The sequence below is a fragment of the Poecilia mexicana genome, unplaced genomic scaffold (assembly GCF_051168715.1).
Source record: "Poecilia mexicana isolate PSO_F unplaced genomic scaffold, ASM5116871v1 scaffold_5, whole genome shotgun sequence".
Taxonomy (NCBI): Eukaryota; Metazoa; Chordata; class Actinopteri; order Cyprinodontiformes; family Poeciliidae; genus Poecilia; species Poecilia mexicana.
Genome location: NW_028263374.1, coordinates 20,213,964 through 20,230,151, shown reverse-complemented (window position 1 = coordinate 20,230,151; position 16,188 = coordinate 20,213,964). Strand labels below are relative to the sequence as shown.

General features: G+C 38.8%; 1 protein-coding gene across 2 annotated transcripts in view; it reads left to right on the top strand.

Moving 5' to 3' along the window:
* The window catches only part of atp2b2 (ATPase plasma membrane Ca2+ transporting 2), a 68,434-nt gene extending 64,625 nt beyond the window's left edge, over positions 1 to 3,809 (top strand). For both annotated transcript variants that reach the window (XM_088005717.1, XM_014975102.2), the window contains one exon: positions 49 to 3,809. In XM_088005717.1, the coding sequence (XP_087861843.1) occupies positions 49 to 360 (312 nt within the window). In that variant the 3' untranslated portion in view covers positions 361 to 3,809. The remainder of the gene's footprint in view (positions 1 to 48) is intronic.
* The last annotated feature ends 12,379 nt before the right edge of the window (positions 3,810 to 16,188 follow it).

Below are 16,188 nucleotides of genomic sequence, written 5' to 3'. Positions count from 1 at the left end.
GCTCATGGTTTCTTCCCCTTCCTTTTTTTTGATCTTCTCACACAACAGATTCGAGTTGTGAATGCATTCCGTAGCTCCCTCTATGAAGGCCTGGAAAAACCCGACTCCAGAACATCCATACACAACTTCATGACACACCCCGAGTTTAGGATAGACGACTCCACGCCCAGCATCCCCCTCATCGACGACACAGATGATGATTCGGCCCGGAGGAGGACGAAGTACTCCAGCCAGCCTTCGTCTCCTAACAAGAACAACAACGCCATTGATAGTGGCATCAACCTTACCATCGACATCAGTAAATCTGCCGCCTCCTCCAGCCCCGCCAGCCCTCTCCACAGCCTGGAGACCAGCCTCTAACCCCCGTCCTGAACGCCGCTCTGACCACTCACGTTGTTCCCTCATGGTCCCGGAGCGCCTCGTCCGGCTCTCCCGTTATTTGTTACTTCTACCACTACTTGACACATGGCCACTCAGTCCTCGCCTTTCCCCTCCACCCAGCGCACCGTGTTTCACCACCGACACAGATCTGGTCCATCTCCCCCCTTGCAAGCTAAAGCCAATAATGCTCTCGCCTCCGTTCAACATCGGGCGAATCTTTGTGAAATGACAAGAATAAAAAGAAAAACACAATCCAAAAAGCTCCGCAAAGCTACACGACCTACACAGCCATCCTGCTTTTGTGGTTGCATGTGTATGGTGGCAGCCTTGATGGTGTGTATGACACTATGCTTGTACCGGTTAGCATGTACTGTATAAACGCGCAGCTGACTGCACGTTGCGTATGAACTGTGTCCGCAGCGACACCTGGGGGAGGACGAGGAGGAGGGAGACTGCCGAGGAGTGCAGAGTGCAAACAGACTTTATACTCTCCTTAAACTCCTTCTCTTCAATAATAACATTGTTAACAGAGATACAGTAATAGTTTAAATTAAATTAAAAACCGTTGTTATTATTCTGAGTCTGATTATTCTTGTTATTATTCTTATTGATCCTGCATGAATGTACATTACCCAAGTTTTATTTAAAAAGGGTTTTCATTTTATCGGAGTTGTTTGGTTCTGATGGGCTGAGCATCGCAGCGGACTACACATGTAAAGAAAGCTTCTCTGAGTCCTCCCTCCCTCCTCTGTGTGGCATGAACATGTACCGGACTCTTAAATTTTTTATTTTATTTTTTAAATGACATAATCCATAAGCAGAAATGTGTATCGAGGTGGTAGGGCTGAACTTGCACAGTAGTTTTGCACCTGATGAAAAAGAGAAATGCAAAATATTAATAATAATATGATGGTGATAGCATTTGTGGGATATATTCTATACATATAAATTCATAAAATCTATTTAGAGAGAGTTTATCTTTGTTTGTTGGCATGTTGCCTTGTTTCCGCTTCAATGGCTTAAATTACTTTGACTTATTTATGTCTTAAACAGAATGTAATTGTTTACAACCTCGTAGAGATGAATTTCCTGGTTTCTTAGAGGAGGTGAGCTCAGAATTTTGTTGCTGTGTTATTACGGGAAAAACCATGTGCTGAAACTTGCCTGCTATATTGTCAAATAATGTAGATATTTTTAGAGGATAAACAACGAGAAGAAACCAAAATATAATGGGATGCATAGTACAGTACATGTGGAATCTTAGTATTACTCTTTATGATTGTTGGGATCAAATAAGAGCGGCTTGCCTTTGGTGTTTCCTAACGAAGGCCTCCTTTTTATGACAGAGGAGGATATTTGATTTGATTAGATTTTTTTTAATTATTATTATTATTAATTATGTTTTATTTTTGCTTTGCTTTAATGCTGACCTGGAGTCAGTGCTTGTGTAAAAGGTTGATATCAGGACCTTTTTATTTAACTGTCGTCTAGGTAAACCTGCTTGTTCAAAGGACTTGATGTTTTAAAGATGTATGTGACCATCAAAAGGCTGCAATCCAGTCATTTTTAGAAATTTGTTTCAAACTTGCAATATATTGTGCTGATATTTTCTAATTTATTTTTGATTTTTTTTTTTTTTTTTTTTTTAAGTTTCTTTTCATCTAGACACAAGCAGCCCCTAAATGCTGTTGGCATTTTTAACATCTAAAGAAAAAGGAAAAACTGACAAAAAAAACAAAACTAATAACAACAAAAATGGAATGTTGCTTTGACTCTTTTTCTATCTATATACATAAAAAGATTTCCTGCACTATCTGGTTATGAATGAAAACGTCTGTGGTGTAACTAGATGTGCTTTTGTGTGTTTTAACCAAGCTTGTCTTCCTGCCGTCACAGAATATACAGTACTCTTAGCATCTCAACTGTACTCACTAGTTGTAAACTATTTATTGTACTTTGACCAATCAGACATTATCAGAAGTCGCATACAGAAGGCACATTTTTCCATATTTTTGCACTCAGAAGGACAAGGCCACTTAACTAGCCTCTAGTATTATTACTCTACCTAACCGAAGTCAGTGGCAAGCATGATGTCATAAAGTAGGCTCATTATGCAACTTGAAGAATTGTATTTTATTTTTTTCGTTTTTAACATAAATTAAAAAGTATTCTGTAGACGACGTAAACAATCATTTCTCTGAGCAGCTTTATCTTCTTTTGTTTGTTTTTGTTTTTGCATCCTCCTCCTCTGTCATTGTTCAGCCAATCCGTTTATCTGAAGAGGGTGCACAAGCTTTACTGGTCAGCTCAGGCATGTCGAAAAACATCTGAATAAAATCGGTCTTATTTAATTTGAAAGAAAACAGTCTGGGTTCTGATATTTACCTTAGAAGTTCTTAATTTATTTTGCTATTTTTTCTGGTGTTTGCCACTTTTTTTTTTTTTTTTTTTTTTTTTTTTGTCTGTAAAAATTACAAGCGATAAATGAAACAAATAAAAAAAAAACATAGATATAGCATTTTCCGTATATAAAAAAAAAAGACTTAAGCCAACACTCTCGAACCATTTTTACATCGAGGAGGACTTTCAGCTTTAAGAAACTGAAGTTAAACTGATTCTTGTAAATAGAGTTATGGGTCCACTGAGGACAGAAATGTTGAAAACATGAACTCCTCCTGATTACATCATGCAACTCAATGAGTCATACTGATGACGCGGCACTTTGGCTGTTTGTAATCAATCACCGCTCCTGTCAGAGACACATCCAAATCATAATGTGTTGTAACAACCTGTCATTATGTTTATGATGACACCCACCATGATGATGACGATGATATCAATGATACTTTTTTGCAATATACTCACCTGCCTCGATGTACTGTATTTAGCAGCATGCAGTTTGTGGAACAAAGAAAAAGAGAAATGCCAACAGATAGCTTTTTGGCATACTTAGCCATTCATGGGTAAGTGAATTAAGTGTTCATCTTGTTTCTATGATATTTTTTTTATCTATACAATAATTGTAAATAAAGAACTCAATGTCTTTGTTCATTTAATACTATGCAAAAAGTCATGCTTTTCTGATTGTTAATCCCCTCAGTTGTAGAGTGTGTTGCTGGAATGTTTGTGGTTTCAAAAGTCAGTAAAAATAATGTGATGTAAATTATTTTCTAGCCTGACGAAAAGTAAAAATGATGCTGAGAATTCTTAGAATACGATGAAAAGGATTTTATAGTGGTGATGACTATGATGATGGACTGTGACTCCTGCTGCTTGACTGACCCATTTATCACTCTACTTACAGGAGCACTAGTGAAAACATAATCATCATATTACTAATAACGGTAATGAAAAAGAAAAAAAAAAGAAAACTCATTTAATAAATTTCCCAGAGCAGCATGACCAGCATGGTGTGTCCTCGCCCCGTGTCACATGTCCTGTTCTGATTTTGTCGCGCCTCACTCTGACTTTGTTTTTGCTGTTTGTTGGTTTAATTTAAAAGCATCTCAGGTGTTTTACGGTTGCAAGTTAATTATTTGTGAAACTCTAATGACGACGAGGCAGCACAGCAGCATCTGAAGGAACAAAAGAAGTGTCGTCTGAAATCTTACCTGTTCTCCTCGCTTGTTACTTTGCAGATCACACATAGTTTAAGTGCTCAGAATGGGCAAGATTAGAAATGAGCACATCAGAGGTGCATCTGAAGTTGAAATTAGAGAAGTGTGATGAATTTATATCTGTATTAGATTATATTAGGATTCCTACACATTCAGTCATAACATCATATTTAATCTGAAAATTTTCTTTTCTGGAAGCTGCATATATTTTACTGAGAACGAGGAGGTTTCTGTTTGTTTCTCAACATTTTTTTAATTTTACATTAGAAACAAATCTGATAAAGCGGTAAGCTCAAGATTTTTTTTTTTTTTTTATTATCAGGCAAACTTATCTGTTCAATACTAACAAAACAAAAACCACATAAATGAAACACTAACAGAAACTAATCAAAACAATACTAATTGTAATCCACACTATGGATAAAAGAACAACTATAAAACATGCACCTGAAGCAATAATAACTAAAAACACGATTACCAAAATCTAATCTCTTTCTGAGAGGCCAAAGAAAGGATTTTATGCCTTGATTTAGAATGAAACCTAACTTTGAACACGAGCGAAAAAGTTGGGAATGGAAAAGTCGTCAGTTCTCGAATTACTTTTGTCCCCAGTTAGCTTTGCCAGCAATAGACAACTGCCTATTGCTGGCAAAGTTATCCAGAGAATAACTTAAGGTCCAACTCATTGCAGTTTTAACTTTTGCAGAAACACTGTTCCCTCTTGGCAGCATATAAGTAGTTAATGCATCCACATTCTTCAACAAGTCAGCCACGTTTAGATGAGCCATCAGTTCAGCATATTGATGTGTTTAATGATCTGAGAGGTAAACTGTTGATAAGAATAAATGAATAAAATTCTGATGCTGTCAAATGGAGTACATAAAACCTGGTGAAGTGTGCAATCGACTCTTTTCCTGGATCCAGTGAGAGAGCTTTCCTCAGAGTTGTTCACTGACTCCATCTCAGTGGAGAAGAGTCCATTTCCAGGAAGAACAGGTCAGAAATTGGCCAGCCAATCAAACACAAACTTAGAGTAACACACCAGCTGTGGTTCCATTACAAATGTTTCTTTGTCGATATTCCGCTAATAAAATGCTTTTTGTGGGTCCTTCATGACAGAAGCAAAACTTAAATTGTTTAAAAAGGACAGTGGAGGGATTTATTAAAAGAGAGACAAAAGATAATTGCTTTAAATAGGAAGCTTCATGGACAAAGTGAAGTAAATTATTTCGTGTGAACGAGGAGGAAGCCAAGCACAGATTGAACATCCACATGAGCTACAAACCTCACATTTATCCACTTATGAAACAGAAACATTAAGGGTGTCTTACCTGGGCCAAGGAGAAAAAGAACTACGTATGTCACTCTTTATTAAGATTCAAATTCAGATAAAATTTATAATTTTTCTAACCGTTTGCCTTGCTTTTACTCTGTCTCGTGTTAATGTGACTAAAGAAAATATATTTTCACATATTGTACCAAAGGAAGCCCCGCACATGTAATCCGATAATGACGCTTATGTCACTATGTGTCCACTGGAGGGCAGCACTTCATCAGCCATATTTAACACAGTCCACATTACTGTAATCTTGATTCTTGAAGTTGTTCCACTTTGTGTATGGCTGTCCACTATGGTTGACAGAGATGTTGAACTGCTTCCATGCTGTTTTAATGTTTGGTTTACCTTACATGCATATGACCAGTCAGCAGTCATCATATTGACAGCAGGATATATTTTTAGTATCTTGAGTTCCTACAAATACACACAGCGGCAAAAAGATTGTCAAGTCCTGTAGAAAAATTAGATCAGCTAAAAACTGATCAGCGAAGGATTGCAGAACCTTCACAGTGAACCTCAAGCAGTTTAAGTTATATTCAAAATCAAATTCAACATTTATTTTCATCCTAAAAAAATGCCTCTGCACCACTGAGTAACAGTCCAGTCATTTTTCTTTGCACCAAAGTAGAGAATCATGTCATTGTCTCTGGTTTCGGAATAATTTGATGTAAGAATTGGGACACTTTAAGTCCTTGGCTTGAAACATCTGGGTGTGCTGACTCTAAAAGCTCAAATTCCAGCTGCAGTCCATGTCTTGTGGATCTGTCCCAAACTCTTTAATGTATTTTGCCTGATAATCTGTAGTTTTTCCTGTTCAACTGCACCTTTTCAACCACAGTTCTTTCTTCCACTCAACCTTGTGTTGTTATAGTTGGACACATTGCTATGTGAACAACCAGCTCTTCTAGCAATCTTCTTTTGTGGGTTACTACACCATAGCACATTTCTTTACTAAGAATCATTTTTTTCTCCAGTTGTTTTAATGTAAAATTTTAAATTCAAAGAAACTGAATTTTGTTTCGATTAGCTGTAAACAGAAATTGCAAATGGAACATAAATAAATGTTTGAAATATATCAGTCTGAATGCAAGCTTAAAAGCTTTTTCAATTGAATCAATTAAATTTTCAATTGAACTTGCACTTGAACTTGTTGAACTCAAGGAATAATTTAAAAGAAACCGATCAAAACTTCACTCAGTTGCCTGTATTCAGTAATTAGGATTAAAATTTGTGTTTTTAAAGTAAATTTTTAAATAAATCTGTTTTCCTTTCTCCTAAAACGTTGATGTTAACCCTGTGTTCATCTGAGCATCAGCTTCACAGTGGGTGCAGCTGCATCAGCATGCGTGGCAGTCTCTGCTGGGGTGGCACAGTCTGTGAATATCGAGTGGGCTCCCACAGCTCAGAAGATTAGCGACACAGTGCATTCAGGTCCATGTGCGAGGGCCGATTTCCAGGAAGAAAAGCCCTTCGTTGGGCCCCCAGTTGAATCCTGCTGCTTCCCTTTGGCCTAATAGAAGGCTGCAGTAACTGACAGTCCTTTACAATCCGCCAACACTGGTGGAGGTTTTGGAGGCTCTCGTTTCTTCTTCTTCTTCTTTTCTTTTTTTTTCCTTTTTACTCTGTTTTTCTCTGAAAGGACTGATTTTGAAATTACTCGTGTGCTGCCCGGTGTGTGTACGGGTTGGTATAGTTGTGTGCATTGGTCCATATGTGTGTGGTTTCATGCACACATGCAGGCACCCACAAGGCACATGCTTGAATGCCAGTGCTGGCAATTGTCTTAATGGGATAAGGGGAGACTATGGTTCCTGTTGAAGGGAACAGGACTGTGGGATTGACATGGGAAAACACACACACACGTTGCATTCATCGCACCAGTGGCTATGTTGTTGGTTGATTCACAAAAAAGGTGACATGTGGTGACTTGGTGTCTTCAAAACAGGCCTCAGGTCTGCAAATATTCTCAAATCTTTCCAAACATCCAAGCATGACTGAACCTTAAACATCAAAAATTAAAAAAAAAAAAATTCAACTGTAAGTTGTATTTGTGAACTTATATTGTTTATGATCATTGATTCATATTAACCGAACATAATGTACCATTTGAGGAAACAAAGTTTCGCTATAAGTTAGTTGAATCTGCAGTGGGTTGCAATAAAGTATCTTGGCCAGCAGGGGTCGTCTGTGGCAAAATATTGAGCCAACTTTCGCGTCCCCTGTGAATTGCAAAGCTTCTGTGTCAAACAAGTTGTAGGAACATATTAAGTAAAGCTGTCAGTTGTGATGCAATGGAGAGAGAGAGAAATTAGACTAAGGGGTCTGTAACTCCAGTCTTCCAGTCTCAGTGTCCTGCAACTTTTGGATGCATCCACTCTCCAACACACTTGAATCAAAGGCTGAATTACCTCTTTGTCATGTCAGCAAGTTTTCCAAAAGTCTGGTGATATTTTTTTTTTATTTGATCAAGGTGTATTGGAGCAGGAATGCATCCAAAAGTTGCAGGACAGGGGCACTTGACTGCTGGAGTTGCAGACTCTTGGACCAAGATAAAGCTGATCCTAATTAAAGAAAGGTCTTACCACATTCCTAATTAATGTCAGCATGAAGGCAACAGCTAAGATTTAAATAGAAACTTGAAAACAGAATTCTGACCATTCATCTTACTCCGACTCTCTAAACCAGGATCTGCTGTTAAAAAATCCTTTATTTCTGCTAATGTATATCTTTTTATTGCTAATGGTACACTGTGAGCGCTTGAAATGAAAGTCAAAATTTAGATTTTATTACACGATCTTACCCTACAAATTTGATTCCAAAGAAACACATAGTGTCCAACCTTATGACACTAAAAAGTTGTTTTGGAATCATTCTTTTTGTCATGGGGTGGAGGTGATAGTGGTGGTGAGGATGAACGCAGAAAGCCAGGTTGTGATGAAGATGATGATGAGTTTAATGCTGAAGGCCCAAAAACAGTCCAACACAGGCGGCACGGCAGAGAGATTAGCACACAGCTAAATACCGGTAGCAACTGATGAAAGACTGAACATGGAGCAAGCTAACCAGGACTTAAACAGTTCTACTGGAGAGCCGACACAGACAACAACTGACATTAGACGACAAGGATCCGACAAGGAACACAGACAAGAGGAGGGACTAAATACACGGGGAAGGTAATCAGGAACTAGACACAGCTGGGATCAATCAAGACAGGACAGACAGGACATCACAGAGACTCACGGGGAACAGGATCACAATAAACACAGAAAAACCCAAAACAAACACAGAAACCTCAAATCCTAACACTTTTGTGGATATTTAGAACAGTTATTCCATCTGAAAAATCAAGAAAAACTTCTAAAAGATTTGTTTTTAAAATCTTTATTTAAATACATGAATTGTTTTTTTGTTTTTGTTGACAAAATTATTAAAACTGTGGAAGGTCCAAAGGTCCACAGGTTGCAGACCCTGCCTTAAACCACTCTTAGCATGCTAGTAGTTTGTTTTTACAGTATTTATAATGTTACTACATTGCTCCATGAGCTGATAAATTCAGTCTTCTGACCAGATCATGATACCATAGTTTAATTACTGACAAATGAGTTTTTTTGGAATATAAACCTCCTGGGCTCCAATCACAGACATTAATGATGTTTTGTAAATCACTTTTTGTTATATTTTCAAAGTTTACAGGTCATATTTGTCTATGACACAAGATTCCTGGGCTGGTAATGTTAACACACAAATCCTGACACAACCTGATGACAGACGATGTCATATTTATCTCTCTCAGACCCATAATCATACTCAGCTCCTCAATTACAGCAGCTGGACAGGCCTGTGATTACTGCTCCACCTCCAAACCTCACTGGTATAATTGCTCCATTCTCCTGTTCATTCTGTCAATACTGAGATGTCAGGTGGCGATACGTGAGATGGCAAATTCACACAATGACGGGGGGAGACTGATCAACATCTCATCTTGAGGTAAGAATGAGTTGAAGAGGAGGAGGAGGGTGATAGATGAAAGAGAAAACCAGAACAGAAAGAAAGAGACCACCAGCTATTGATTTGATATGTGCAGTTTGTCTTCATTACCCATGGTCCACTGCTGTCAGTGATGCGCTAAGGGCTTCATGCATCACGTGGTCGCCTGGCAGGTGAGCGGAGAGGGAGACAGAAGCAGGAATGGCTGAATATGTAATTGCATATCTGGTTTATTACCATCCATCACTCATGAGGAATGTGCAGGATCAGACTGAAATACCGTAATTGCCTTGATGCTGATCAGGCTTTGGCATATGAGGATCACATTTATTCTGCATTGGAGGAGCTTTACAAGTGCAAAATTTATCAATAAAGCAGGACATACACTACAGAAAAAGACTTTCGCATAAATATGTGGTGTGTAGTGTTAGAGTATCCAACGGGTGTCTGAAGTGAGAGATGAGTATCGAACAGAATGATTGCTATTGTTTTCCCAAGTTGTTTTTGTCAGTATAGCCACAGGTTCTACTTATTCAAGTCAAGATAATTTATCTGTAGAAGTAGCCCCTGGTTGGGGCTCAAAGAAAAGCTTCTGTGACAAACAAGTAGACTCTATATGCAAAAGTTGGAATAAGATAGCTGAGAAACCGACCCATAATTTCTCCCTCATGATGTTTGTTGATTTGATTAAATCACCAAACTTTGTCTGAAATCACACTACGTGATTTATACAACAATATCATAAACAGCAATTCCCCCTGCATCGGAGATTTAAGTGCGTCCATAGGTCTAGTTGCAACATGGTAGGCTACATGATAGTAGGCCGTTTTCTTGCATCGTTGTCTGTTTGTGCAGCCGACTGCACAACACCCTATGACCATTTTTACTGTAAAATCAACTAAGTAAAAGCAATTTTAGGCAACCAACTGTATGTTTTTGTGACCACATTTACAAAGTTAACACGTAAAGTCATTTTTACCTCCATCATAGCGATATGGACCACTTTCTGAAGAGTGTGAAGTCACATGCAAAGGGTCAACTGCAGCTTCTCCAGCCTCTTATTTTCTGAGTTTCTATAGAAAATAGTTAAAAGTAATCTCTGTTTAAAACTTTTTTACCCCTTGGTGCCCAAAGCTGGCCCATGTCTGGCAACAAATTGGTTAAAATGGCTTCAGAAAAAAAGCGTGGCTTAGAAGTTCACAATACTTTTAAGGAATAAAAACATATCTTCCAAGCTTACAGTGGGCTGTTACTAGAACTTCTTGTTCCACAGCTAAAGCCAGGCAAAGTGGGCGTCTGAAGTTCTTGCTTTGCTTTGTCAGATTCTCTTCTTGTACAAAGTAGGCTGCTTTATTAAACTGCACATGTTGCCAACACTTTTAATATTCAGCATAGTAAAATGATCCCCCTCAGCTCCGTTGGCGTGTGGCCGGGTGTTCTGCTAATAAGACTCGCTCACTACTGGGTGGCCTGGTTGGTCACCGCTCAACACTCTTCTGTTGCCAAGCAAAGACTCTCACAGGGAGGGTCTGCTGATATGTTTATAACTTTTGCTAAATTACGGTTATTGCTTTAAACTCTTCCTGTTGTCCCTCTAATGCTTCTGTGGGACTCATAAGTTTTGTTGCACACCGTCACGTGCAGATGAAAGGGACGGGGAGGTGAATGGTTGCAGTGGATTGGCTGCAGGCAGTTTGTTGAACCTGAGTTTGGGATCTTTTGCAGTGAGCTCTTTGTCTGGTATTTCCCCTCGCTCCTTTTCTCCTCACTTTCCCTCACTGAATCTTTTTGTTCGCTAAAACTCTGCACGAATGCAGTCCAAAGCCTTCTCAGTGATGTGACCCATGTTGAAATGTTCTGGGGGCGTCCAGTTGAATTGCTCAAACAAATTGCTGTTGATATGAAGATGTGGGGGTGTCTCTGTTGAGACTGAGGTTCATACACTTGGCAGCAGAAGGTTGGCGTCACAGCATGTTAAACAGCTGCGTTTTTGACTTTGTCTTTTATCAGTCAGCTTGTGTTTTTCTGTAGAAGTGACTTCACTTTTAAATAAATACACCAAATGGAAATTTACCAAGCTATTCGGTCCATTGTTGTCCAATAGAATGATGTTCAATGAAAAGAGCATCTGCATGTTGAATCTGAACCTTTTTCTATGTTGCTCCAATGTACAGAGCTGACCAGGTCCTGTCAATCAGCTTGTTCTTGCTGTTGTTTCTGTGGTTTTCACCCCAGTGGAATCCATGATCTCAGAGCCATCGCTGACCAAGTGTTGGAAGCAAACATAGTGGAGCGCACTGAAGTTATTGTGCACTCCATTGACTGGTGTAAGATGTTATGTACAGATACCAAGATGTTGTCATGCATCACCAAGGGAACAAGGCATTGTTTTTCCAACAGGCAGCAGCTGATTTGCACCTCAAAAGCTCAAATACCTGAACCATGTCCCAAAATCCCAGAGGTGTTGAAATGGAGGCTTCCTGGATGCAGAGCAGGACATATCAGGAAGTTCAAACCATCTCTCTGCTCAACTTTCTAACCATAGGACTACACAGGGATTTAAAGAGGGGCGGCTAAAGCAAATGAGCAGGACTAGCAGAGCTTTTCAGTAACTGATGGTGTCAACGAGTTGAGCTGTTGGCATGTCATGACAGTCGTAAAGCTATCATGCAGCAGCTGCCTTCAGTCAGAGGACTCTTCAAATTTAAAAGACCGACTGCTATCAGAGATCAATGCTACACAACGTCACCATTCACATTGGATCTTTGAAGGTACTTGGATGATATGGACCCCTTGCAGCGTGACATCACTCTCCCATCTCCCTGCCTGGAGGCAAAAAGCTGCTCGCTGACATTGGTGTTATCTGTTAAGTTGTCAATAAAACGTCTAAATCTTCAATGCACGCAGTGCATTGCTACACTGTGACAACTAAATAACAAAGTCAGTAAAAAGTTTGAATTAAAGAAAAAATAAAAATAGCGAGGGAGATGGAAAGAGTTCAGATCAGAATACATTCTTATTCGACTTTGACAACCATAAGATGTAGATGCGATGTAGAATTCGGTTCAGTTACAAAATAAGAAAAGGCGACCTACACACCAACTCTGACAGATCACATAGAAGTGTTTACACTAATCAACGACAGCTGTGTTAGATTAGCTAATAGCGGCAGCAGTAGCTAATCTACCGCAACGATCACTTATTGATAACAGCAAAATGAACATCAAGCCTAAAAACTTAACAGACTGAATGTTCTGTTCTTTGTGTGGGAAATGCTTGAGTGATGGTGTTGAAACCTGAAACATACAACATGTGAGTTTTTGTCAGTTGCTATGGCGACGAATTCACGGAGTAGCCCACACAGAGAGCGAGAAAAAATGGTTTTGATTTGGTCTTTAATGATTTTCTGCGTTAGTTTTTGCCTTTGCTGTGGCTACATCCATCTCCAGGTTCCATTTACTGAAAGGAATTGTGGCTATGGATGGCATGGAAAAGAAGAGCCTTTTTGCCCTCCTGCGTTGTGCGCATGCGCGAAATTACCGGATATTGACCCTTTGCATTATTCGAGACTCTGTAACAGACGTCTGAAGTGAAGGACGGGAGGATTGAACAGAGCAGCTGAAATGGTTTTCCAGTTTATTCGTGGCTTCTACTTGTTCTAGTGAAGCTAATTTGTCTGTGAATGTAACATACCTATTTGGGGCTCACAGACGGCGGTATTTACAATAGTTGGAAATAGCTAGCTTAGAAACAGACCCATAGCTTCTCCCTCCTGATGTGTTGATTAAATCGCCGACATCGCCTAAAATCATGCCGCATGATTTATGTCACTGTCATAAACGGCGTTTTCTCTTACAAGACAAGATTTTATTTTGAGTTATCAGAGTAGATGTACATCCCACATGTTAGATCTTTCTATCATTGTTCTTCTACTTTTTATCAGATGAATTCTAATCGAATAAATGTTGTTTTGTGGTTGTAGTTCAGTTTTGCTTAGGACTTGCAAGATACAATTATGTTCCCAATCACTTTGTTCACCAAGGAAGTGATTTAATAAACTTCACAACTAAAGAACAGCTTCTTGACTGTGCTTCGTCTCTGGTTTCAGAATGGCATCAGAGGCTGAGAAGAAGCTGGATTAAGATCAAGGATTTGAGAGGTTTCAGATGTACCATGGGGGAGCATAGGTGGGCGTGCAGACAGGTGTGGAGGATTTTGTCCAGAAAGAAGGAACTGCCAAACAATGGGTAAGGTTCCAGGTAACTAGCCTCTGTGCCAAGCATGTAGTTGACTTGGTGCAGAGGTTTTCTTTCTGCAGGAGTTCAAGGAGGAACTTGAAGCAGTTTACCTGGTAAAAACAAAGTAGAACATGATAAAATGCAGCACACAAGGGAAACTAGCTTGAAACTGCTACTGCAGGGTAAGGGAGCCAACATGATGAGCTTAGGTTCTGCCAGTTGCTACCTGTTGGCGGTACCTCACTAGAAAAGATGCAAGATGTATTTACATACTCTACATGTAAAGTCACAAAGCTTTTTTTTTACTCACTGACAAAAATTAAATCAGAGTAAACACTTCCTGTTAGAGGTCAGTTAGGATTAATGCAGTTATTCTTGTTATCCAGTTGTCCAATTAGTTTCCTCAATTTTCTCATGATACTTTGCTTGGAAATTAATTTATTCCACCGGCTGAACTAGTTCAAGTGAGTTTGCAGGCTGCCTTTTTTCAGTTCTAGGTTTTCTGCGGCACAAAGACCATGCTTTTTGATGACCACTATAAGACACTACGTTTGTTCTTCTTAAGGCACTTTTTAACAAATCTGGCTGCAAGCTTGGAGTTGTCCGTTTAGAAGACCCATTTGTGCTCAGTCTTTAAATTCCTGGCCAAGACTTAAAGTGTTGCAATATTCCCACATGCTGTTCTTTCATTTTGATGCCATCTATTTTGTGAAGTGCACCAGTCCCTCCTGCTGCAAAGCACCCACACAGCATGATGTTGGAATGGTGTTCTCAACTGAGCAATCTTCATCTGTGTTCTTCCTCCAGATGTAATGAGAGTCATTTCCACGAAATACTTGAATTTTAGTTTCATCAGACAAGACATGTCTTCAAAGATTTTGAATTTTGTCTCTGAGTGCATTTTCAAACGGCAATGTGTTTTTTTTAATGTGATTTGCACATATGAATTCTTCGCTGAGTGGCCTTTCAACCCATTCTTGTATAGGATTGTACCCAAGGATGAACCAGACATTTGAAGATTCACAGTTTTCTTTTTCTTTTGATTGTCCCATTACATTATTATTATTATTATTATTATTATCATTATTATTATTATTATTATTATTATTATTATTATTTCAGGAAAATACAGAAGTTATTTTCTGGATTATAGTGTCACAGTTTGCTGTTCAGTGTTGATTTTATTTGAATAATTTCACAAATCAGAACACTACTTCTTGTAGCAGCGTACCTGCACATAGTTAGCTGTCATTCTTAAGAACTCGCCTTCTGATATTGTTGTGAGCTTTGACATTGGTCTGGTTGAAAAGCACAGTGAGTACTTGCCAGCCACTTTGGGTGGCCATACTTTTTATGCAGGGCACTTCCTTAAAGCTTCTAATGACGAGTGACCCTTACGTGAACAAATTCTTAGAGACTAGGTCAGGCTTTTAGATGCAGGGGAGTTCCTACTGCATCCGTCTATCACGCCTGGAAACCGAGCAGTCAACTTGTGTATGAACAAACTCTGTAGCCTTCCATTTTAAGCCCAAAGGGAAGTTATTATTTCCCAACAGCATGGGTTTTTAGGACTTTATGACGGGTGAATCATTCATCATTACCGACTGATGAGAATGTTTTTGCAGAACTCTGTTTAAATTGAGCGTTTGTGTGTAGGGTGACTTCAGGAGAAGACAAAGAGTCCTGAGTTGGTATGCTGGGAGCAAAACCTGAGGAGTAACCACTCTGACAAAGAAAACCAGACTGTTGACAACAATCCATAAATCAAACAAAGTCAGTGATTCTTTGAAGATTAGGGGTGACTTCCCACCAGGCTTACACCAACAATCACCTCAAATAAAAAAAAAGAAAGCTATATATTGACATTCTTCCAGTATTACTTATTGTTTCTGCAATTTCATGTTTCATAAAAACCTGCCTTGTGTTGACAAAGTGGTCTAGAAAAGTAAAAAAAAAAATCTAATTGCATTTATTAGATGAAATGTGTCGATTTCAGTAGGTGTTTAGTAAGCATAAATTAATTTTGTTGGTAGTGAGCTTACAGCAAGAAAGCAACGTGTAATTTAACTGAGCAAATGTAAATCCAACTTTAACTCAAATATATTCATGATGCAGGCTTGGTATTGGTTTGATTACAGCATAGTTCCTTGTCATACTGTAATAGAAATAAATGGAGCTCATAATGCAAAACAGTCTTAACAGGTCATGGGATCAGTTGGAAGAAGATGTAGAAAAAATTCAGACTCATCTAAAAATAAAAGTCTATCAATAGTTTTTATGATCCAAGAGAAAAATGGCATTCATCCATTTTTTATACCTGCAAACTGGTATCTATGGAGCTCAGTGAGTGAGTGATTTTGGGGAGTTGCAGGTTGCAACACAGGACCAACACACACTAACTCCTACTGGATAACATGCACATGGAATACAGAAAGGCTCAGATTGAAACCTAGGATCTTTTTGCTGCAAGGCAACAACAGTGCTATGAACTGTCCAGTCAGTTTAATTCAATTCAGTCTTTGCTGAATATTTACAGCATTGAAAGAGATAAAAATCAAGCAGTAGGAATTATTTAAATGTCTTATTTTTATTGCTATGAAAAAATAACAAAAACAGACACAGAAAG